General features: G+C 45.8%; 2 protein-coding genes across 3 annotated transcripts in view; one reads left to right on the top strand and one right to left on the bottom strand.

The window, feature by feature from the left end:
- SH3PXD2A (SH3 and PX domains 2A) overlaps positions 1-13,643 on the top strand; it is a 266,448-nt gene extending 252,805 nt beyond the window's left edge. For both annotated transcript variants that reach the window (XM_082052261.1, XM_082052262.1), the window contains one exon: positions 106-13,643. In XM_082052261.1, the coding sequence (XP_081908387.1) occupies positions 106-2,001 (1,896 nt within the window). In that variant the 3' untranslated portion in view covers positions 2,002-13,643. The remainder of the gene's footprint in view (positions 1-105) is intronic.
- A 3,137-nt stretch (positions 13,644-16,780) lies between these two features.
- NEURL1 (neuralized E3 ubiquitin protein ligase 1) overlaps positions 16,781-22,985 on the bottom strand; it is an 87,244-nt gene continuing 81,039 nt past the window's right edge. The window contains exons 5-6 of the mRNA XM_082053606.1: positions 21,005-21,151; positions 16,781-19,693 (exon numbers count right to left, since the gene is read on the bottom strand). Of these exons, the coding sequence (XP_081909732.1) occupies positions 19,452-19,693; positions 21,005-21,151 (389 nt within the window). The 3' untranslated portion in view covers positions 16,781-19,451. The remainder of the gene's footprint in view (positions 19,694-21,004; positions 21,152-22,985) is intronic.

Below are 22,985 nucleotides of genomic sequence, written 5' to 3'. Positions count from 1 at the left end.
AATTGTAATATTTGGCTGTTGCAGGGGACTGGATTGAAAGGGGAGGAGTGGAAAGCAATTGGTTGAAACTTTTGTCTAAGTAACATGTTCCTTGTCATCTCCTAGGTTATAGAAAAGAATTCTGGTGGCTGGTGGTACGTGCAGATTGGAGAGAAAGAAGGATGGGCTCCAGCCTCTTATATTGACAAGAGGAAGAAGCCAAATTTAAACAGAAGAACCAGTACTTTAACCCGCCCAAAAGTTCCTCCCCCAGCACCTCCCAGTAAACCAAAAGACCCTGAAGAAGGAGCAATTCCTGGAACAGTTTCTTCAGGAGATAGCCAGGACTCTCCCCACAAGCTGAAATACGAAGAACCTGAGTATGATGTGCCTGCCTTTGGCTTTGACTCAGAGTGTGAAGTGAGTGAAAGTCATCGTGAAGAGGGCACTCCTGAAAAACGACTGTTTCAGCCTCTGAAGCCCTCTCCTGTGTCATCGCTTCAGAAAGCAAAGTTCAAAGTAGGAGAGTCTTCAGAAGATGTTGCTCATGAAGAAGAGACCATCTATGAGAATGAGGGATTCAGGCGTTATGTGGAAGATGCTTTGTCCAATAAGGAATCTAGTGGAGACTCTGATTCTCAGAAAAGCTCCTCTCTCTCCTTGATCCGAAGGAATTCTCCATGTTCCAGCTCTCCTAAATCATCACTCATGAAGCTCAGGATGGATAAAAACATCCAGCCTGATCTTGGAAAATGTCACTATTCCAAGAGTGAGGAGACAAAACCAAGGTCAGCTTCAGATGTTGGCTTACGTAGCATGCCAAGAACAGGCATGAAGAAAGAGCCTGGGCAGAGTCCTTCCATTAGAGCAAAGCCAATTGTTAGGCCCAAACCCTTTCTGAACAAGGCAGAGTCTCAGAGCCAAGAAAAGATGGATATCAGCACTTTAAGGCGTCAGCTTAGGCCAACTGGGCAACTCAGAGGTGGACTTAAAGGTTCAAGAAGTGAAGAGTCTGAAAGCCCCCCTCACACAGCTTCTGAGAACCAAGATGATCCTGTTAGGAGGGGTTCGGCTGATCTCATTACAGCTCCTTCCCGTGGCATTTTGTGCTCTACCCATCCAGCCAAAACTGAGCAAGAAAATTACTCCAGATGTTTCTATGTGACCACTGAGTCTTATCAAAAGGTACAGGATTCTGAAATTTGCTTCCCAGCAGGAGTAGAAGTGGAAGTACTGGAAAAACAAGCCAGCGGATGGTGGTACCTGAAATATGGAGACATGGAAGGCTGGGCTCCTTCCCATTATTTGGCTCTCCCTGATAACCAGAGAGAAACCACATCAGCAGAGACTGATGCCTCACTTGCCAGGAACAGGAAAAATGAAAACAAGTCAAACAGTTTAGAAAAGATAGAGAAGAGGGTTCAGGCTTTGAACACCATAAACCAGAGCAAACGTGCAACACCACCCATCCCAAGCAAACCTCCTGGTGGTTTTTCAAAACCATCAGGGCCTGTCAAAATGAGGAACGGTGTGAGGCAACTGGCTGTCCGGCCACAGTCAGTGTTTGTGTCTCCACCACCAAAGGATAATAACCTGTCGTGCTCCTTGCGCAGAAATGAATCTTTAACAGCTACAGATCATCTTAGGGCCGTCCGTCGGAATTCTTCCTTCAGCAACGCGTGGTCACAGCCTGGTGACATGAAGGGAAAGCAGCCTGAGCGATCAGGTACAGAGGGCTCGGAGACCATTTCCAACCTCCCTACCCAGAGGAATGGGATTCCTGTGTCCACAGTCAGGCCAAAGCCCATTGAGAAATCCCAGTTCATCCACAACAATCTCAAGGACATCTATGTCTCCATTGCAGACTATGAAGGGGATGAGGAGACTGCAGGGTTTCAGGAAGGTGTCTGCATGGAGGTCCTGGAAAGGAACCCAAATGGCTGGTGGTACTGCCAGATCATGAGTGGTGTGAAGCCATTCAAAGGCTGGGTGCCCTCAAATTACTTGGAGAAAAAGAACTAATACTGCAATATCTTTAACCTCCCTAATTTATACTGTTCCTGCTGTGTACATGTGGAAAAAAAAAAAAACAATTGCTACACAAAAAAAACACGTTTCCCTGTGCTCCAGTTTGTACAAAGGGACAAAGGAGTCTATGCTGAGGACAAATCTGCCATGTTCTGGAGAGGTTTGTGGGGTTAACATGTCATAAGAAACTTTGAGGAAGATGCAGCATAGTCAATGCCTTTTTGTGAAGTTGTTAATAATCTTGTGCGCGTAACAGGGTATAACATCCCATCTTTCCCGTTATTGATAGGAAACCCAATGTGTGCCTTTTGTAAGAGAGAAAGAAGTACACATGCATCTACTTGGGGAGTTACGTGCCAAACTCTGTTTTACAATCTTGGCTCCCTTTCTCCTCATTCTTGTCCATACGTGGAATACCCAAGAGTTTTGGATGCGTTTTCACAACTTAGAGTAAGAAGCGAATGGAAGTTTCTGAAACACAGAGGGACTCTAATCCTTTGGAGATGTTAACTTTTTTTTTTAACTGTTCTCAACCATTGGTTGGTGCAGAGTTGGAGCCTTTTCATTGTGGAGAGATTTGGTCTTTGACTCCAGCTGTGTTTTTTTGTTACTGCTAACTCATTGGAAAAGGCAATCAGGTGGTGTTGGTTGAGGGCTTTTTGTTTCCTTTTTTTCTGTCTTGTTCTTTAAGTTGGGATTTCAGGTGTTCTGGGGCAGCAATGCCTACTGGTGCTTGTAAAAACAAACCTACAAACCCCATGTTTAAGCACATTGATTACTTTGTAGGTTCCATATTTAATTCTGTGCCTGACCACTGCCAGGTGGTCCTGGTTGATTCTCTTCCCAGAGCTGGGTTTCTGAGCTGGTCATAGCATCAAAATGTACAAAAGTCCCTTAAGACACTAAAGACAAAGCTGTCAAATGTGTTGCTTCTGGTTTTGTGATCTGGTCTGAATCCAAGCGTGCTGACTGCTGGCAGGGCCCACCAAGGTATTAGAAATAGCTGTAACCTTCTGCAACATCAGTGTTTACAATGAGGGGGAAAAAAAAGCCATCGAACTCAGTCTGCACGTGCTTAATTTGTATATTTTTGGGGAATTGTTTTCTGTGTTTTATGTTTGTCTTTTCTGTGCATTCTGGGTTTACTTTATTTTTCGGTCTTCTTTTACCAGAAGAGACTTAGAACTGAAGTAGGAGCCAAATATATGTTTCTGTTCCCACTTGAATCCAAAAAGTACATTTGTACTGGAAAGTGTGCCTGGGCTTCCCAGGCTCAGAGGTTTAATATTAAAGCAATTAGGTCTACAGTGCATCTAACCAGGAGGCTGCCTCTTCTAGTTCCATTTCTGTTTACCTTTCTTAACTCATGCTTTGAAACGTGACACATGGTGGGGGTATAGTGGTGGGAAGTGGAAGAAGCATCCATTGGTAAAGGCCAGGAGTATGGAGTTACTTGTGAGGCAGCCAACTCTTGTACTGTAAACATCATTGGCTAAATCCCTACTGTACTTGAGGAAGTCATGCCTTTTTTTTTTTTAATGGCCTTGTTAATCACTCAAGATAAATATCTAGTTCCTTTAAGTAATAGGCAGCATTGTAAATCTGTTTTAAGGGGCACGGGGCAGACCATTTCACTACTGGTTTACACAAAATTATACATGCCCTTTTATCCACCCAAGTTTCATACTGATTTGGCTTGGAAGGCAAAGGTTCTAAAGACTTTTAAAAGAGCTGGGATCAAGGGGCTGAGTAAAAGACCACAATAACATCGTGTGTTACTGGGGATGTTTCTCTGCCAAAAAAAATTTACACAATTTATACGTTGTTCTTGTCTTTATTTTTTGTTTTCTTGGTGGTTTGGGGTTTTTATTAATTTCCATGGTAGTACTGAGAGTTGCCTACAGCTAACCAGACTGATGTCCTTTTGCTAGATGAAACAACATCCAAGTGCCACAACTGGCTACGAACAGTGCTGTGGTTCAAGCAGCTCTCTGCATCCAAATGGGGAGGGAGGGTGTTTGGTTGGGATCCCTTTAAATTGTGGTGGCAGGAGAAGGAGGAGTATCTGCTCAACAGCTCGTATCACAGTGTACAGGGGCCTCTTTGTACCTTAATGTATTACCATATAATATATATATATATATATATATAGATATCCAGTTAGCTACATCTTACTGGATGTGTTTCTGAGGCACTGTGGCCCTGTCTCTCATACTTCTCCCCGTTTTTAGTTGTGCTAATATGGTAGCAGCCATAAAAGACTGCTGGAGCTGTTGCGAGATTATAATAAAAGTATTATATTCTTCTGCTGGACAGTATTAAATAGAGCAATACATAGAGTTATCTGCTAGATTGCAGTACTAATAGTAGTGACTTAGTGACTCGTATTAATGTTGTTATGATTTATTTTAACAATAATGATGCGGAAGTGGTTCATTATTTTGAGTTAATGCACTTTAACAATAAAATAATCCAAAATGGAAGCCAATGCAAAGAACTTAAGTGCATTATTTAAAGGTGCAGTATATAATTATCATTTTCTTGAAGCACATATTTATTAAGAATTAACTTATTATTTAAAATATTCTAAAGTTTTGTTTAAAGACATTCCCACTAGGTCATCTCTTTGGGGGGATGTAAAAGCACAGCTCCCAGATCTTCTGCATTGAGCCACTGAATTCTCTGAGTACAGTGTGGCATGGTGTGAGGCAAGCAGCATGCAGACAGGAGAGCCCGCGCTACTAGAAATACTCACATTTGGCATCCAGCAAAGCTGAGCCCAGAGCACCTCTGAACTGCAGGAGGCCTTGCAGGGTTTGGGGTGGCAAAGCCACTTTTGGCAGGTGGTTGCCTGGCTGCCAAGTGCCTCGCATGAGGCTGGACCCCAGTGATGTGGGATTGCTGCCAGGCTCAGGCTGGTGTGAGGGCTTTAGGATCTGCCTGGGAAACACAGGCCAGCTCTGTAACTGACGTTAGTCTGTCCTGCAGCTCCTTTTCCACCTTGCGAGCTCCTGACAGTGCAGAGTGAAGGTGCCTGCAGTGCTGCCAGGGTTTTCTCAAGCAGCAGCCTAGGCCCGTGGCTCAATTGCTCCTTTATCAAAGGCTTCGTGGCCCCCTTGAGGAGAGACCAGAGCCTATAGATGGGCTGTGAAGCCACACTTGTGGCCTCCCTTTACTCCACCTGCACCAGCAAAAAGGATGGGGTGTGAATGAACTACTTGATGCTAGAAATGAATGTGGGCCACTGCCTGGCACACTGGGCTTCCCGCCTGGTGGGAAAACTTTGGTTTAGGCTTCCCTTTACTTGGTGGCTGTTCTGATTGCTTGTGTTTAAAAGGGCACTTTTAAAGCAAATAACCCCTCAATGCATTTTTTTTTTTTTCCCCTCCTATCTTACTGTATTCACAGGATCTCTCACTAACCTTTTTTTTTATTATTCTCTCAACTGAGAGACTTTAGGAGAAGAATTATTTTGTTCCATTGGCGAGCAGCTGGTTTTGGTCAGCTCCAGGGACAGGTGAAACAGCAAGCCCTTTCTACTGTTAGCTGTGGAACAGAGCAAAAGGCCTTAAGCTAAATTAGAAAAGCCAACTGCATGGCAGGAAAACCTGGCAGGGTGCCTCGGAGAACAGCATAGTGCTAGAAGTGTTTTAGCTATTTTCTAAAATGTTAATGTTGCCTTAAGCTTTATTTACTAAATTTGTCAGAACTGACACTGGATCAAGAGCAATATTTAAATGTGACATACACCTCAGTGAACACTCAATGCAGAAATCAATCGTACTGTTTAAATTTCTCTTTTTCTGGTTTATTCTTGAACCAGACTGTTAAGAGGAAGAGCTGCGCAAGGCTTGGGCAAAGCCATTTGCAGCTGAAGGGGGCCCTCCTCCGGGGAAGAGCCGGCTGCTGTCACCACGTTGCTCTCACCCACTGTCCGTGCTTTCCGAAAAGTCTCGAATTTGGACCAGCAGAAAATCCAAATTCCAATGCCAGAGAACAAAATTTAAGAATGTGAAAATTATGTCTTGCTGTATACTGCAACTTTAATAATAATGAGCACTTCTGAGTTCGTTATTGAGGTTTATATAATGCCTGAAAAGTTTAATTGCTGGTTTCCCTTGTCTCCCCTTTCAAAACACTTTCTCATAACAGCAAGAATAATAGGTTTTTGTTAGCAACCTTTGCCCATGGGAGGCAATTCCTGTTGTTTTAGCCCTCATGCCTTGCAATGGGTGGATGTTGTCATATGTACCAGTCCTTTGCAAGCCAAACTTTTCAAGATAAAAGATACGATGGGCCATCGCATGTGGCGATACTTAACTGGTGTGTCAACAGGAAGTTTTCAAATCGATGTGTACAATAATAGCAAATACAAAAGAATGAAGGATTTTAAATTGGCTCACGGTTGGACTCTTAAAAGCGGAATTTCACGTCTGCACGGGTATAACTAAAAAAATGGACTTGGCCCTTGTGGATACGCACCCCAAAGACTCCTTCTGTTATGATGCTATAAAGTTTGACGAAGGCATTATATAATTGTTTTCATCACTTTCAGATCTTAATGAATCGTATTTTATTGTAATATATATTCATTGCTTTCCTCAGTTAAAAAGAAAGTTACTGCTTTTATCTTATATGAAAAACAAGGGAATTTGATAAAGCATTCATTATTTTCATATTACTAGTATTAACAGAATAGAGCTAGTACTATTTAATTTTAGATCTTCATAGCTAGCTTGTTAATAACTCATATTTTCCTGTGTTGTATTGTAGTAGTTTTTTCTATTTTTTTTCCCAAATACTCTGCATTCTTGAGAAAAAACAAATCCAATGAGTGGATAAGTGCAATATTCATAGAATAAACAGGCCCCTCATCCAGGACTTGGAGTGGAACGTGCAGTGTGAAATGTTTGCCATTCTGTATTCATGCACTCTTAGGGGAAGGGGAAATGCAAGGGAGGGGGCAGCTAGATGAAAACAGGACCCTTGGGTAGGTAGGGGCTGATAGCTGGGGTAGTTCAGGGTGGCAGTGGCTGCTTTTCATTAGAAAAGCATCACCTGTTACTGAAAGTATAAGGATTATGCAGTGTGTTGCCAGGATTATGTGTAGAATGTGCATTAACATCGTTGTCAATACAGGACTTCTGAGCTATGCTTGAAACACTCTGTATGTCATCCATGCATGTTTCTGTCTTCTGGTATGTCTCTGCTGATTACATCCTCTGTTATATTTCAGAACTGATGATCGCTTCAGAAGGGAAAATAATTTTGCTGGTGCAGTCCCAAGTTTTGATACTGTACTGTTACTTGAGCTATGGGAATAGTTTTACAAGTTCTTGTTTATTTTTCTTATTGTGAACCTAAGAAAAAAGGTCCCCTTTTTATCTGGGTTATTTATCACCTGCAGAATTTCACAGCCAATATGAGTATTGATTTCATTTCTTGGCTTGCAAAGGCTCATCTCTTGGGCCCAAAATAAAGCTGGGTAGAAACTTTGCTCTTCAAAAGAGGATTTGTCTTAAATTTGAATAGAAGGAGAACTTCCATTTGTCCAAAATAATGTGACAGCAAAATATACTACCTTGGAAAAACTGAACAGTTTTTCTGAGATGCAAGAGAAATGTGAAAACCAGAACATTTGATTCCCTGGGCTCTGGGAAGTACATCCCCTGTGGCTCTAGTTGGTGTCCCTGGAGAGAGGGTGTACCTCAGCTTTCTGCTTTTGTCCTGCTGTTCTTAAGTTGTCAAAAAGCCTTAATATTACCAGAGACCTTTGCATTCAAACAGAAAAACTGAATTCTGCAGCTCTACTGAAATAGCATCAGTTACATGACTTTGGAAAACCTCTAATACTTTACAAATGAACCTGGTTTTGAGGAACCAACTTAATGCTTTCATGTGCTCTTATTTAAAGTGGCAACAAGTCCATGAGCATCAGTAGTTACACTGACAGAAGACCTGCAGTGGAGCAAAGTACCTTGTGTGCGCTTGGCATGAACCATTCTCAGCAAAAGCAAGTGCCGTGCATTTGGTTCGTACACCTCTGAAGGGTGCACAGTGCCGCTGAGCCTCGGTGCTACTGTGCTGTGATCCACTTCCCTGCAGGTCTTACAGCTTTTTAAAAACCAATTGGAGCTTTGCTGCTATGTGCTGGTGGATTCCCATCACCGGTGGTTCCTTGTCTGGCAACTGCAGATGCTATTTAGCTATGTAGCAAAGTGCTATGTATGATGATCTGAGAGCAAATGTTTGTGTAAGTTATTTTATTTCCATTTGCTTTTAGTTGCTTGGTAGAAGCAGGGACCACCAATGCAGCGATGCATGAAGAAAGCGTGTGCACACTGTGTCTGTTTGGCCTCTGCAAGCTCTGCCCAGTGCTCGTATTTCTCTTTCTCTCCCTCTGTGTTGCTCAGTGGTCATGTCTGTTGTGTGTCTGTGATTTTCACATAAAGTACTGTATGCAGGGCCGGATCCAGAAGCCCGCAGTCAGTTGACTTTGGGTTGGGATGTAGGTTGCTGTTGCTGCTTTTCCTCCTCTGTCTAAACCGAGCTCAGAGCAAAGCACAGATGTCTGTGGAAAGTCACCTATAACTCTGCTTTGGGGTGTCAGTTTTGTGGGGTGTGCCTGCATTGCACAGGTGGAGGAGGGTGGAACGAGGAGATCTTTTTCCTTGGGTGCCCTCACATCAGGGTTAAGGCTCCACAGCGATCCCTGAGGTGAAAGTCACGCTGCACCACATGCAGACCTGACTGGTGTAGGCAGAACAAATTAGTTTCTCCCATTTTATAATGTCAGGGCTGGGCTGGTCCCATGAACCATGTTCTTCATTTGTTCTTGCATCAAGGTAGTGTTGATTCTAGTTGGAGAGTGCAATTTTTTGTGTGTGTTTGTTTCTTCTAATGAATTGGGTTTAAAGCTTCACACTGGCGTTTTACAGACCTGTTCTTGTCAGCATAAGCCACTGTTGTCCTGAGTTGAGACTCCTGTTTGTTACTGAATCGAAATAATGGGAATTTTGATGATAATTTGGAAATAAATTAGAGGTAACTATATTGGCAGGGGAGGAATAGATAAAATATGAGGAAAAATATGTTTCTAATAAGGCCATAAATTATTTGGTCTGGCACTGCAGGTGCTTTCTCTGTATAGATGGTTTTAGTACATCACTGCTCTGTGTTAGGATTTATCATCTTTGAGAAAAGTTGAGTTTGTTCATTCTGTGATATAGTAAGGCAATCTGTATCCTGAGGCAAATGACCCACCAAAGGAAGACAAACATGGGTTAGGTTTTTGTTGTACTTGAGGTGGTTTGTGTGTCTGGGAGTTTGCATCCACTGGGGTTTGGCTGATGTAGTGGGCAAGATTGGCTTGTTCCAGGCTGCCCATTATTGCCCCTCTGCAAAACACCCCAGTGCTGCTGGCCCTTCTGGGAAAGTCTTGAGTTTAGAGATCTTTCCCTGATGCTCAGTTATTTGGTTACAATGGTACCAGTCTTGCTTCATGGAGGAGAAAAGCAGGGGGGAGGGAGAATCTCTTGGCACTGTAGGTTAATTTTAAAAATATAACATTTAATATTAAAATCAATATTTCATGCTTCTTCAGCTATTCCCCTTCAGAGCTGTGTTAGTGACTCTGTGTTTGATGTCTGAAATTTAAGCAACGTGGCAGCTTTCTCTGTGCAAACAGTTCTTTTGTGGTTCGAGAGCTTGTTCTTGAACTGCTTCTGGGTCACCAGGGAAGTAGTAATAAATAAACAAAATCCCATCATCACCCTTGGGGTTTAGACTGGGGGGGGGGTCATCAAATTTTGTTCTGACTCTGGGTCTCCCTGAGCATCCAGACTCTGTTTCTGTCCCCTAGAAGCAAGAGAGAATAGTGCAGTCACTGGAACTTAGCCTGTAACAATTGGTGAACTGGAACAAATAAAAAAGGAATTAAAAATAAAACTTTTTTAAAAAATGAAATATTTCAGTGAATTGCTGACTTAACTATTTCCTGCCTTGGATTTTAAGGGGCGGGGGGTGAAGTTATAATTGTTTCCAGTCTCTCTAGGAGGATTTTTTTCTGCAGCACACTAAATAGGCTTGCTGAAAAGTCTTGCTCGTTACTCATGGTGAGTTCAAGCCTGGAATATTGCAAAAGCAAAGTGAGCGTAGCATTACAATGACTTTTTTGTACTGAGGGTCCAAACTGAGTATTGTGGGGTCAATAGTGTACAGCGTAGGTGCATTTCTGCTGTCTGGCTAACTTCACGTTACATCAGTGCCTTTATTGCAGATTTAATTGCGGACAGCAGCACTCGTTACTCTGCCTGCAATGTTTGGGGAGAACCAAGCAGATGAGCCTCCTCAGTTAAGACTCCATATTGAATTTCAAGTCTTGCCAGCAGTTTGATTGATTGTTGCTCAGGCTAAAGTTCAGATGCAGATAGCTCAGGGTGGGTGTTGAAAGCAGCTCAGCTGGACATGTACATCTGTAGCTGTTTTCAGAGCTGTTAATTAGCCCAAATTGTATCTGGGAATGATGGGTAGTCAGTTATTGGGAACCTAACCTGTTGTTGAATGAGGACTGAAATCTAAGCAGTTGTGTTCCCCTGCATTAGCAAAGCAATTGAATGTGTCAGGAGGGGAAACTCCTGTGGGTTTTGCTGTCCCAAATTTGTATTTGACCAAAAAAAAAAAAAAAAAAAGAAAGAAAGAAAAAAAAAAATCAATCTAGGCCTGGTCTAACCGCAGTTTTGCAGTGGGTTTCCCAGGTGGCTGATGTTCTTAATGTGACCTTGAATATTAGATGCTGTTGTCATTTGTGTGTTGGGGTAGCACTCCATTTTCTAGTGGTTAGGTGGCGGGAATGTACATACCTGGTGGGAGCTTGGGAGAGTATGTCGGTGACCAGAGATAGAGAAACGTGTGGCTGGCCTTCGTGTGTGTGGTCAAGTTGGCGACACTTTTTTGTCTTTGTTTCTTTGTTTTCTTTTTAACATGGGAACCATTCTGTCTGTTCTGTTTGGGAAAGGGTCTAGAAGTTGGCGTGGTTTCTTTTGCAGTGTGAGAAGGAATAACTGAGAGCTTTTTTTTGTTTGCATTTCTTTTTAAGAGAGTTTATGGGCAGGAGTCCATTCAGTTTGTTTTGGGTTGCAAGTAAGCCAAAAGAGGAAGAAAATGACTCTGGGGAAACCCTTTTTTATAATAACAGCTTTGGACCATATTTTCTTGTGGCCTCTGATCCAGCTCCCCTGAAGGTAGTGGAGTGAATATTGTTCATCGTGCAGATGTTAGAGCTTTTGACCAAGTATTGATTCTTTCAGAGCTGGCAGGTATTTGAATTCATGGCATCACTCCTTAATGTTCCTGTAGCAAACGTGAGCTAGAGACATAAATAGTAACTGCAGCCTCATGCAGTGTCCAGTTTTTGTTTAATGAACTCGAGATGGTGACCAGTTGGATAAAACTGTTTGTACAGTGAACAGCTCCTGCAAGGGTTCAGATGTGCTTGAGTCTGAGATGCTTTCCTAGAAAAGGAAATCATGTGCATGATTTTGCCTTTCTCAGTCATCCCAGTAAAACTGAAACTCAGAAAAATTACATTTTTTGCACTTAACAGTACCTGTTGCCATTGATGGCAAGAGTTATTGTTAATCGAGAGGTCAGATGCTCCAATCTGTCTGAAATGACACAAACCAGAAGATATTCTTGTGACTGATCCCTGAGTCGGCGTGTAAACATGGTAGATTTGGTGCACATTGGAGTACTAGTTAACAAAGATAAGTAACTTCTCTATGGTCCAACACAGAAGATGCATTATCAGTGGAAAACAGCTTTCCTTTTTGCCAGATGTTCCTGCAGAAATGTCCCTCAAGCTTTAGCACAGATCACATGGGGAACTTTGATTTAGCTCATACATATGGTACTGTGGACCTGGTTATGGATTAGGACAATAGAAGTGCATTTCTCTCCCAGTGAGTATTTATGAAATCACAGCACAATGTTTTCATTGCTCCTTGTGGTTATGTCGCAGGCCAAGTGCAGTAAATGGGGGGTTGAATGTCACCAGATATCCCTGTGTGGGACAGGGCCGGCTCACATGGGGCTGCCCTGTTCTCCTTGACTGCCCAAGGGCCATGTGCCATGCCCAAGTGCTTGCTTGGAGAACTGCAGAACAATGTAAAGCAATTGAGGTTTGGGGGTTTTCCCTAGAGCAGCACATTCTGAAGCACTGAAGTTAAAACCAAATGTTTGTTTGAGGGATTTTAATAATGTCTGTGCCTATAAAGGTGAAAACTCTGCATGGGTCATTCAGTGGGAAGTGAGAAAATACAGATTGTCTCAGGCAATTGTTCATGTGAAGATGCAGAGCAAAAAACTTCAGATTTCTATGCCTAAAGTAGATCTTGGTATTTCTCTTCAGGCATTTATTAGAGCTGGTGGTATCTTGGAATTGAACAGCATTTAATATTGGTTAATTAAGACTGCTCAAAAAACTACAGGAGGAAAAGAAAAGACAAGTTGAGGTTCTGGACACTTGTAGAGGAGGGAGTTGCAATAAATGTAAAATATTGTCAGGTGCTTTATGAACTTAATTTTTTCCCTAGGATTGTCAGAGAGCCTTGTGACTGTATCCTGGCCCACACCAGTGCTGTGCACAGCAGCTGGGTATAGACACCTCTCTGCAAACATTCCTGGCCATGCATCTGTGACCAGCATGCATGTATTGGAAAAGATGAGCCTAAAAAGGGCCTGAAGTAAATTATGCTCAATAAGAGTTCCTGATTTGTATGTGCCAGATATGGTGAAATAACTTGCATTTAGGCAACCTCAGCTCCTTCCAGGAATCTGTCATCGCACACCCTGACAGTCACAAGTGCCACAGTCTGCTGTGCTTTGGAGGGTGCAAGGGCTATTGGAAAAGGAAATTTGGGATGGTCACTGCCATTCCTGTTCTTCAGCCATGCCCGAAGTCAGAGCTCAGCCAGGCCAAAGTGGGATCAGGCCCTTGGCACAGTTTGGCATGTCCCACGGGACTGAGCTCAGCTCTGACGAGTGCTCTTGAGGGATGCTGGCTGGGTGTGCGCTACTGCAGAGTGATGATGCTAATGATGCTCTCCTCTCCTCTCCCTGTGCGCAGGACCAGGGCAGGTTGCGAGGGACTGCTGGAGTTTGAGGGCTGTTTTCTCAGAGTTATCACAAGTTCTTGCAATGTGAACCTCTAACGTTTTCAAAGACTCAGGCAGAAAGGACATGCTAAACAGACTGTACCTGTCATCTCCCAGTTCATTGATTGCTTGGACCAAAGGTGGTGCTAAATCTGATCTTTGTCTGTAATATTTATATTTTGTTGGACTTTTTTTTTTTAAGTGTTTGATAAAACAGATGCAGTGTCCTTCTTACGAGAGAGATTTAGTCCCAGCTTGGGACATAGCAAAACTCACTGGACCTTCAGGGCCCAGAATTGTTGCTTGTTAACATTTGAGCAGGCTTGCAGTGTTCTGGGGGGAGGTGGGAAAAGGGTACTCTATCTTCAAATGCTTGCAGACTGTAAGAATTGACTTGTTTTTTGGGTTTTGTTTGTTTGTATTTTGTTTACACTGCCTCTTATGCCCTAAGGAAAAATAAATTTTTGACCTTTTTAATTGTGATCCAGTTGGTTTATTTTAATTTTTTTTTTCAAGTGTTTGTGAAACCACTGAATTTAGCTTTCTCAGAATAATTTACATCTTATGTGTACATGCAACTGCAAATTTCATGTTAGGTTTAAATGGATAAAGTGGCTTCTTTCGTCCCCTGGCCCCAAGTTGTTATGATATGCTGTGTTTTGTCTCTCTTCTAATCCACAAAATTTTATGGACTGCTTACCTCTGCCCTCAAACACGAAGACCTTCTGTCTGTGTTGAGCAAGATCTTAAGGTTTAAACTACTCTGTCAAGGTGTCTTTTGGAGAGGGATGTGGCATCAGATATAAAATACGAAGAAAAGCATCCTTTTAGATGAGCGACCCTTTGGTTTCGTGATGAAAGGGTTGGTCTGCAAGTTGACATGAGTCCTCAACACCCTGGTGTCCATGCTGCAGAGTCAGGCGCTGCTTGAACACGGGGTATTAAGGTCTGATCCTGCAAGGCTGCTGGGCCCTGCTGACTCCTCTTATCTGGCTTTAAAGGTTGGAGGCTCCAGATGACTCAACAAGTAGAAGCTCTTTGCTGTGTGAAGCAGCAGACAGGTAAAACTGTAGTTTCTCCTAATGGATCCCTGGTCCTTATGAAAGACATCTTGCAGGGGTGCAGAGGGCAGTGGATTGGGGAATATAATAAGGGAGCGGTTTGTAATAGGGGATGTAGCAGTGAAGGGGAAACAGGTTTGGTTTTTAGCACTTCGGTCCCAACTCAGTTATAGGAGCCCTCGGTGTTGTCTGCTTCCCTATTGCCTGTTAGCAGTTTGCAAACCTGTAGGTGAAGGGGCCATGCCTAGTGCTTGGCTTCCACCTTTGCAAACAGGACTGCAGAGAGGCTCTGACCCTCCCCAACTTATTGTCCCTGCAGCAGAGAATGACCTCAGGTGAATGCTTCCCTCGTTTTAGCTTGGGGCTATGTCTTCACTCTCTGATGTGGCACTTCACAAATACCCTGCAGAGAAATAAACCTTGCCCAGGCCCTCTGAAGGATGCCAGGAATTAGATCTCAGGCAGCTTGCAGTCTTGGGCATTTTATGGCACAAACTTAGTGACTAATGTGCCTGAGAACTGTGCCTCCTCCTCCCCTGTGTGTGGAGTGAGCCAGCCAGCTTAGGGTTGAAAGGGTTTTTCTGAACTGGTGCAATAACCATATACTAATGTGTCTCCATATTGTATGTATATTGTAACCCACTGTTAATTGCTCTCTTCATTCCCCATTTTTCTCCAAGAGCCATCACCAGAGCACTCAGACTAAATTTCTCTGGTCCTATTTGTGAAAAGGGGTATAATCAACCTTTGGAGAAGGGAGGCGGGAGCGGGGGGCGGAAGCACAAAGCTGTGTGTGCCATGCCGGGTGCGGAGCACCAGGTGGCGATGCTGGACCAGCTCTGCCGCTCCTGGACCACTTTCGGAGCATCTCTCCTTCGACTCCTCCGTCCGTGCCGGGGAATCCCTGGGGTGGCCCAGCCTGAAGCAGCGGGAGGGCTGCGGTGGTGGCATCCCTTGTCGCTGGGGAGGTCTGTGCTGTGCCTTTCTTGGTCTTGGGAGCGATGATGAAATTGCAGGTCCAGTTTGGATTTGGCAAGCTGATGGTGATGGCCTGGGAAAGGGGGTTGGGGCATGGTGACTTCAGTGATACTCAGCAGAAAATAACACAAATCTCACTGTGCAACTACACACGGGAGCCACAGGAGGGAATGAATAGGCTGGGGCTGTTGAAGGGGATGCATGGGGGTACCTGCCCTAGTCCCTCTTGCTGATGCAAGGCGAGGATCCGAGTTTGGTGCAGAGCACTAGTACTTTACTTGTCTTAGTATGTGACAGTGCTCGGGCTCAGGACATCTGGCAGGGGCTGTCTGGCGGGTCAGTGTCCCTGGTTTCTAGGGCCAGTCTGCGTTTTGCAGCTCTCCCCTTCACTCCTGAGAGGGTGAGGAGGCTTCCCACGGCTGGGCTGTAGCCAGAGGGGGCTTTCCAGACCCACGAGAGGTCCTCCTGTCCCTGAGAAAGCACAAGGTGAGCACAGCTCTTGGAGTGCAGCACAGGAGTCTGCAGACTTGCCAAGAGCTGCTCAGGATGGTTTTGGAGAAAGACGGTGTGCAAAAGTGGTTTTGTTTTACCCAGCCTGGGAAGTTCTAGGCCTCTAGGGAGCTGTTAGAGTGGAATAGCTTCAGCTGGAGAGGCTGAGGGCACCTATCCTGAGAAGTCCTTGTCCCTTGGCAGATGGAACACCCACTGGGAGGGAGAAGATGCCAACTTAAATATGTCCTATGGCAGGGCAGAATAATGCAGACAGTCTTTCATCTGCTGAATAGTTGAACAAAAACGTGGAGTAAGTCTCACATGGTTGTGTTGTAGGTGTGCTCCTGAGCAAATCCCCGCAACAGAGGAACTACTGGATTTTGAGTGAGCTGGTGTCACTCTGGATAATCCAAATCCCCTTTGGGACCCCTATGTCCCTTACTACATGCTGAGGAAGCACCTGCATTTTGCCTCCGCATCTCCCTTGGCCAGACCACAGCTTGTCCGTGGGCCTTCTCAACATGTTCCTCCTGTCAGGTGTTGGACTGTCATGTCTCTACAAAGCTGGCAGGGGGACTCCTGGCTATATTGCTACTGCTCTGCCTAATCTTCAGCCCCTTCCTTACCTGACCCCTACCAGGCTAAGCAGCATGGTCCTGTGTTTCCTCACAGCATGTGTTCTCCTCCTTACGCTGGTGAGAGCTTTCCTTTGTGGTTATAGGCACTCAGGAGAGACTCTGCAAACAAGGCAATGAGAGGAAAGAAGCCATGGCTTCTCCTTGGGGAGGATGCGAAGAGGCTCAGGAGGTTGGGCCTTAAGCTGCAGAAATGTGGTTAGCCCTTGATTTTATTTTTTGTGACTTTGTTTTATTCCTTATGTGTGTATGGGGTGCATCAGAGGAACAGCTGTCACTACCCCCTGTCTTTGATGACAGAAGGAAAGCCTGAGCTCTCTTCACCCAGCTCTCCCTAAGGAAGAGGCTTTCATCCACCTGTGCTCTTACCTCAGCCTCTCGCCACAGCACCGCTCTGTGTCTTTTGCCACGGTTGTGGAGATGGTAAGTACTCAGCTGCTCATTCTGCTGCAGGATACCTAAATCAACTTTATTCACAATCACAGTTATCCAATTTTTCACAATGACTTAATTCTTCTTTTTAAACAGAACACAAAACATCTTAAAGTAAAGCAATGAAATGCAAATGACACAAGAACACAGAGGTACGTGGGAACCTACACCAGTCAAACAAAACCAAAGGTTAGGATTGTTGGGTTGTTGTTACTGCTTTTGCTTTTTTTCATTTTTATTTCATTTTCTCCTCCCTGGAGGGAGCCTTGCTCTCCTCCTTGCTCATGACCGGAGGGCAGCTGATGCTGTGAACAGGACTTAAACCCAATTTTTGAGTTCAGATGCTGGGAATGCTTTCAGCTTCTGCTAACTCCTAGAGTTTGGTCCACAGTAAAACAAACACAGTTATATATTAAAACACTCTGAATTTCAAAGGTGAAAAGGGAATTTACACCACTGTACTGGTACCCATGGACGGAGTTTCTTGAAAAATAAAATGTACCCCTTGGCTTGCCCTGCATGGAGGGAAACCAGTCCCACTGGTGTGGTGAAGGCTTGGGAGGCTGCTTATTGCACGTTTCCCCATATCCACTATTTCATCAATACCTTCCTACCTCTTAGGTTTTTTTATCTCCAAAATCTTTGTGCTGGAGATTCTGTCACTGCTGAGGCAGCCTCCCTGTGTCTGCCGGTCATGCTCTGTCCCTGGGGAGCTGGCTGCGTGCCTGCGGCCTGGCCGTGCTCCTGCTGTGGCTGCTGCCAACCCCCAGATTTGCGCCAACCTGGCCTCCTCCCACCCTTCCATGAGGGTGTCCGGGCATGTGAGCCATGGTGCTCTGGGGCTTTTTGACAGCCAGCCTGGAGGGCAGGGCAGGGCTGGGTTAGGGCTGTACAAGAGGTATGCAAAGAAATAATGTAAATCCCTGTAACCAGAATATCAGCATTCAAGTTAGCACTGCCTGCCAGGGCAGGCTGCGGGGGATTGTAGACCCCTGTGGTAGGCTGCAGTGATGGCAGGGCCTTCATAGAAAGGCTCTACAATGCGTTCTCCAGCTAGTAGTTCTTTTACTTCCTTGAGAGGACAGGGTGACGACATATTTTCTGGGCGTTCTCAGGAGCAGCCTCTGTGAGTGCTCCTTCACCCACCTGCTGGTGGGGGGGCAGGCCATGATGCCTCCCTGCAGCGAGCAGCCATGTTTGCCACGCTGTGCCCTTATGTCCCATCAGCAGCCATGTGCTGAAGTGCAGGAAAAGGCTCAGCAGGAGCGATGTAACTCAATGCCTGATGGGCAACACAGTGCAAACACTGCTGCTGCACCCCAGGCCTGATCACCCCTCAGGTCCCAGACACCATCTCTTCCTCCCACACTGTCCTGGAAGGCAGCAGGATGGGGCTGGAGCAAAGACAGGCAGCTCCTGCTGCCGCAGAGCCACCCTGCCTGGGCACAGGGACCAGCAGCCCTGGGCTGGGCCAGCGGCCATGGCAGAGCTGTGGTTGTCACAGCAACCATGGGGGCTGCCATTGCAGGCACCCACCATGAGAACCGCAGGGTTCCCAACTGCGGTAGGATGGAAGCAGATTTATTTAAATAAACCAAAGCAAACCAGATCCCTCAAGCTGTTTTTTATGCTTGTTCCTTTTGTAAGGACAGACATGGCTGTCCTTACAGCCCGCTGCTGGCGGGCTGGCTGTGAAGGGCTGAGTACCACCTGGCTGGTTTTGTCTTAAAGCACAGTGATAAAGTTACCACTAAATGAAACCCGCAGACCTGTGGGTTTATACATTCTTCCCGGGTGTGGCTGGGGTTCTTGTTTCTTTTTTTCTTTTATTTTCTCCCTCAGAAGTGCTGTCTGGATGGTAGAGGGAGGAAAGGAGACACATCTCGCTCTCCCACAAGCCCATGGGTGTAGGGATGCTGCCAAATCCCTCGTGCTGCATGGAGACCATTCGGGACAGGCTGCAGCAATTCGGTGGTGGTGGGGTTAGAGAGCTGCTTGTCGTGCAACAGGAGGTGACTTGATGCTGCTGGGAGGGAGCAAAGCCAGTGCCAGTGTTGCCTGCCAAACCTGCCACAAATGCCTCTGCAAGGGAAGAGCAGGGACAGTCCTCCAGGGGCTGCAGTGAGTCTGTTCTTCTGCCTGCAGACACAGGGTGGGGTTTGCTTCACAAATCCTGGGTACTTTTCTGCACTGGCCCCAGCCTCAGTCCTCACTGCATCTTGCTCACTGGGTCAAAGCTTGCCTTGTTCCATCCTTTTTAAGGGGTTTCCTATGATCAGGCTGGCTGTGCACAGAAACATGTTGCTTGTTTTTCCTCTTCTGCTAAGCTGTCCTCTGCATGCAGGGTGTCTCTGGAAGGAGATGTGTAGCACTGAACTTTTTACTGCTTGCTGTCCCTGCTAAACATTGGAGACTTCCCTGTGCTGTGCATGGTGTAGAAAAGGGATGATTGCACTGGCTGGTTGGTTTTCTTTTTCAGATAAAGTTTAAAATCCACAAGGAAAAGTAGGCTATCGCAACTTTCCTGACACTCTGGAGTTCATGCCCAGGGCTTGCTTGGAGGGTCCATGGAAAAGGGCATGTGGATGATGGTTTTCAAATCTCCTGAATGATGAATCGAGACCAAGACCTGTGTAGTTTCACAGCCTGCCCCACCTGCCCCAGTCCCCACCGCAGCACCTGCTGCTGCTGCTCTAAGTGCTGCGGTATGTTTTGATGATATCTTTGATGGCCCGTCTGCAAATAGGGCAGCAAGCGTTGGCCATCTTCTTGAGCTTCAGCCCACACGAATAGCAGAGACACATGTGTCCACAGGAGTAAATGACTGTGTCTACCATGTTCTCGTAGCAGATGGTGCATTCATCTCCCCAGGGCCCTGAGACGGAGGGGGAGATGGGTGACTCAGGCAAGCTGATGGGAGAGTTGGGAGCTGTGCCTGAAACACAAAGAACAGGGTCACTCATGCTGCTTTAAAGGCTTCTTGACACCCCAGGGTTGTGTCTGCCCTGAAGCCAACCACAGAGGGAGAAACCCTGTCCTAGTAGAAATGGATACTTCAGGATCCAGGATCCTTCCTGTGACCTACTGTCCCACTTGCAGAGCCCTGGTTCACATGCCAAGGCTCAGGGCAGCAGAAAGGCAGCATCTGCTGGGATCTGCTGCCTGCATAGAGCAAACCAAGAGACAGCTCTTCCCATGCTGCAGGGACAAAGAGCAGTTTCACATTTTCAAACTGCTGTCTAAACATTAACAAAGGAGGAAAAAATCAGGAGTGGTGGGTCAAGCCCTCTGCTTTTAAAAGAGGCTGGGTGGCACACGGTGGCAGCAGCTCCCAAGACAAGCAGTGTTGTGTCTAGAGCTGGTCCAGGGATGAGGGGCCACAATGCCTGGCTACAAATCACCCTGTGTGGCTCCTTCAGGACAGCAGTGCAGTGATACCCACATGGACAGCATGTGGGTCACTGCTTTGAGTGCTATGAGGGCCTGCAGTAATCATGGTCGTGGCAAACCTGTAATGAAGCCAGATGAGGTACAAGATAAAGAGAAATTTTCTATTTTTTTCCCCCAAATCCATTAGAAATCTGAATGTTTGCTGTCACTAGTTGTCACACTTGAGACTGGGAGGTACCTTCAGCAAAAAAATACTCTTAGTTTGGACAACAATGACAAGCATTTAGTAAGTTATTAATAGCCCATCGATGTCTTAGCAACATGCACATGTGTGATTTTAAAAATGCTGCAGAACAGCCTACATTTTTATTCTGCAGGTACATTTATCTAAATGTTACTGGAATTCATTGGCATAATAGAAACATCAATACTGCCTCTTTCTGAATATGGTACCAAAGCTGTGTGGAGAGGGAAGGGGGGGCTGTAGGCATACCCATAGCTCCAGTCTGAGCTAGCGTGCACCATGTCATTGACACACAGTTCTCCAGAAGGAGATGTGCGTCACAGGGCCACGCACATAACAAAAACTCCACTGCCTCCCTTGGGACCTTTCATGATGAAAAGGGTTGGAGAAATATTGCTGTCTAGGCATCTAAGCAGCTTACACTTAAACCAGACTGAAAATAGCCCTTGCAGAGGCTCTCCCTTCCTCCCCGAGGGAGCTGACGGGAGACTCTGTTGACCACTGTGGTTTTAGAATCCTTCTGGGAGACAAGTGTGAGACCGTGATGGGAGATGGTGCAGGAGTGGGCAGGGGAGGCAGAGGAAAGGCAGCGAGGGATCCTGCCACACTTACCACTGATAGAGCTGCAGAGGGGACCAGAGCCACATGTAGACAATATGGGGTCAGAGACGCCGCTGCAGAGGACGGTGGGGGAATTGGGTGTCGATGTGGGTGAGCTTGGCGTAGACAGTCCCAGCCGGTCAGCTAGTATGGTGGAACCTGCACCAGGAGAAGAGAAACCTACAATTACTTCTAAAAATTTGGGCTGATGAAGCACTGGGGACATGTGGCAGGGGTAGCAGCTCTCAGTGCTTGTCAGGATTTATGTCTCAGCGTGAAATCTAGGCAAGAGATAAAGGGAAAAAAAATCCGAATACAAACAAATGAAAAAAAACCCCTCGTATACCATTTTTAAATGCTAGCAGCTGGCCCTGAAAAGACATCGAGCTCCCACAGGCCCTGGAATTTGCTGGAGCTCCTTTAGCCATCATACCTCTGTTTCTGCACTGAAATGTGTCTCAAATCAGTCACTTTCCTTATGGTTTCATGCCCATGTGCACCCTCAGCACTATATCCAGTGATGGGCTTGTAGCCAGTAGGGGGAGGACACAGCCTGCAGTAGGGTGGGCTGGACTCCAGCGTGACAAGGTATCACCTTGTCAAACCACTCTTTGCTAACCCAGCATGAAACTGCATTGTTCCAGGCCCAGACAAATTCATGCAAAGTCACTCAGGGACTTCTCAGAGACAAGCACGAGGGTTTGGCAATCAGGACAATTTAGCTCTGCTCACCCTTTTGTAGGGTGGCTTCTGTCAGAGGTGGGGGTAGGTCACCAAATGGGATGAACAAGGACATCTCTCCCTGTTCAGGAACATTTTCTCCACTTCCTGCATGTCTGGATGTGATGGCTCAAAAGTGCAGAGCCCCTTCAAGTCCCTTCTAAGTGTCCCCAGCTCCACTACCTTCTGTTCTCACTGCCCACCATCACCTCTGTGTCAGTGTGCTGTCTGTCAGCTCTGCCCCACAGCCTGCTTGGCACCCTCCTGCCATCTCAGCCACTTTCTTCTGCTCTTATAACAGCAGGTATCTTAAAGCACCTTTCAGAAGGGGCAAAAAAAAAAATGAAATGCTTAAAACTCTAGCTGCTGCAATGATTTTGTAAGGGAATTTCATTGTTTAGCGATACAGCCTGGTCTTCAGTAAGACAGTGGTGAGACAGCAGCATACACATGCATGAACCAAGCTATAGGTTTTTGATGGTAAGAACTAGTTTGCCTTTGTTTTTAAAATTTCTAGTTCCCCAGCTGAGAACACAACCAGGGTAACTCCAAATCAGAATTAACATGCTAAGACTTCTCCATGTTACCATATAAGGAGCGGAGAGACACGGAGGGTTTGGATCTGCAGTGTCCTCGATGAGTCGGAGGTTACTCTCCAGAGAAAAAGCTGCAGCAGGAGGCCAGGAAAACCCCATGCACCAGAAAGGTCCTACAGCTCCTGTCTGCAGGGAGGCTACCAAGCCAAGGGGGACCAAAGCTGGGAAGCCGGGACTCCAAGTGCCGGTTGTGGATTATGCAAAAAAAGCAAAAGCACAGCAGCAGCCGATGCCAGATTCTCCTGCCTGTTTTAGCAGAACACGACTGAGCAGTTTAAGTATAGCACAGGGACTGAGCGGGGGTCATGTTTGGGTTAAGATCTGTTCTGAGGATTGCAAATGGGAGCATAAGCAATTTGCTTCAGCCTTCATTTTCTCAGTTTCACACCTCTTCAAATGAGGAGCACTTTGCTCACAGGCATTATATGAAGTCAAATGGTCTCTATAAAGGGCTTTGGGGCTCTGTAGATGCTGTAGAGAAGCACCTCCTTGATCACAGAGATGGGAGCTGGCACTGGAGTTTAGCTCAGGAAATATGCAAAGGGAGTGATGCGGTCTCTAAAGACAGCCACGAGCAATGGCCCTACCCCTCCAATCTGACAGATGACCGTAGCAGAAAACTTGCCCTGTAGGTAACGCACACCATAAACAGGCCCAGCAGGGGCACAGATTTCAGC

Source organism: Streptopelia decaocto (genome assembly GCF_964273445.1).
Source record: "Streptopelia decaocto genome assembly, chromosome: 5".
NCBI classification, from domain to species: domain Eukaryota; kingdom Metazoa; phylum Chordata; class Aves; order Columbiformes; family Columbidae; genus Streptopelia; species Streptopelia decaocto.
The sequence above is the reverse complement of the archived record's forward strand: the minus strand, read 5'-3'. Positions and strand labels throughout refer to the sequence as shown.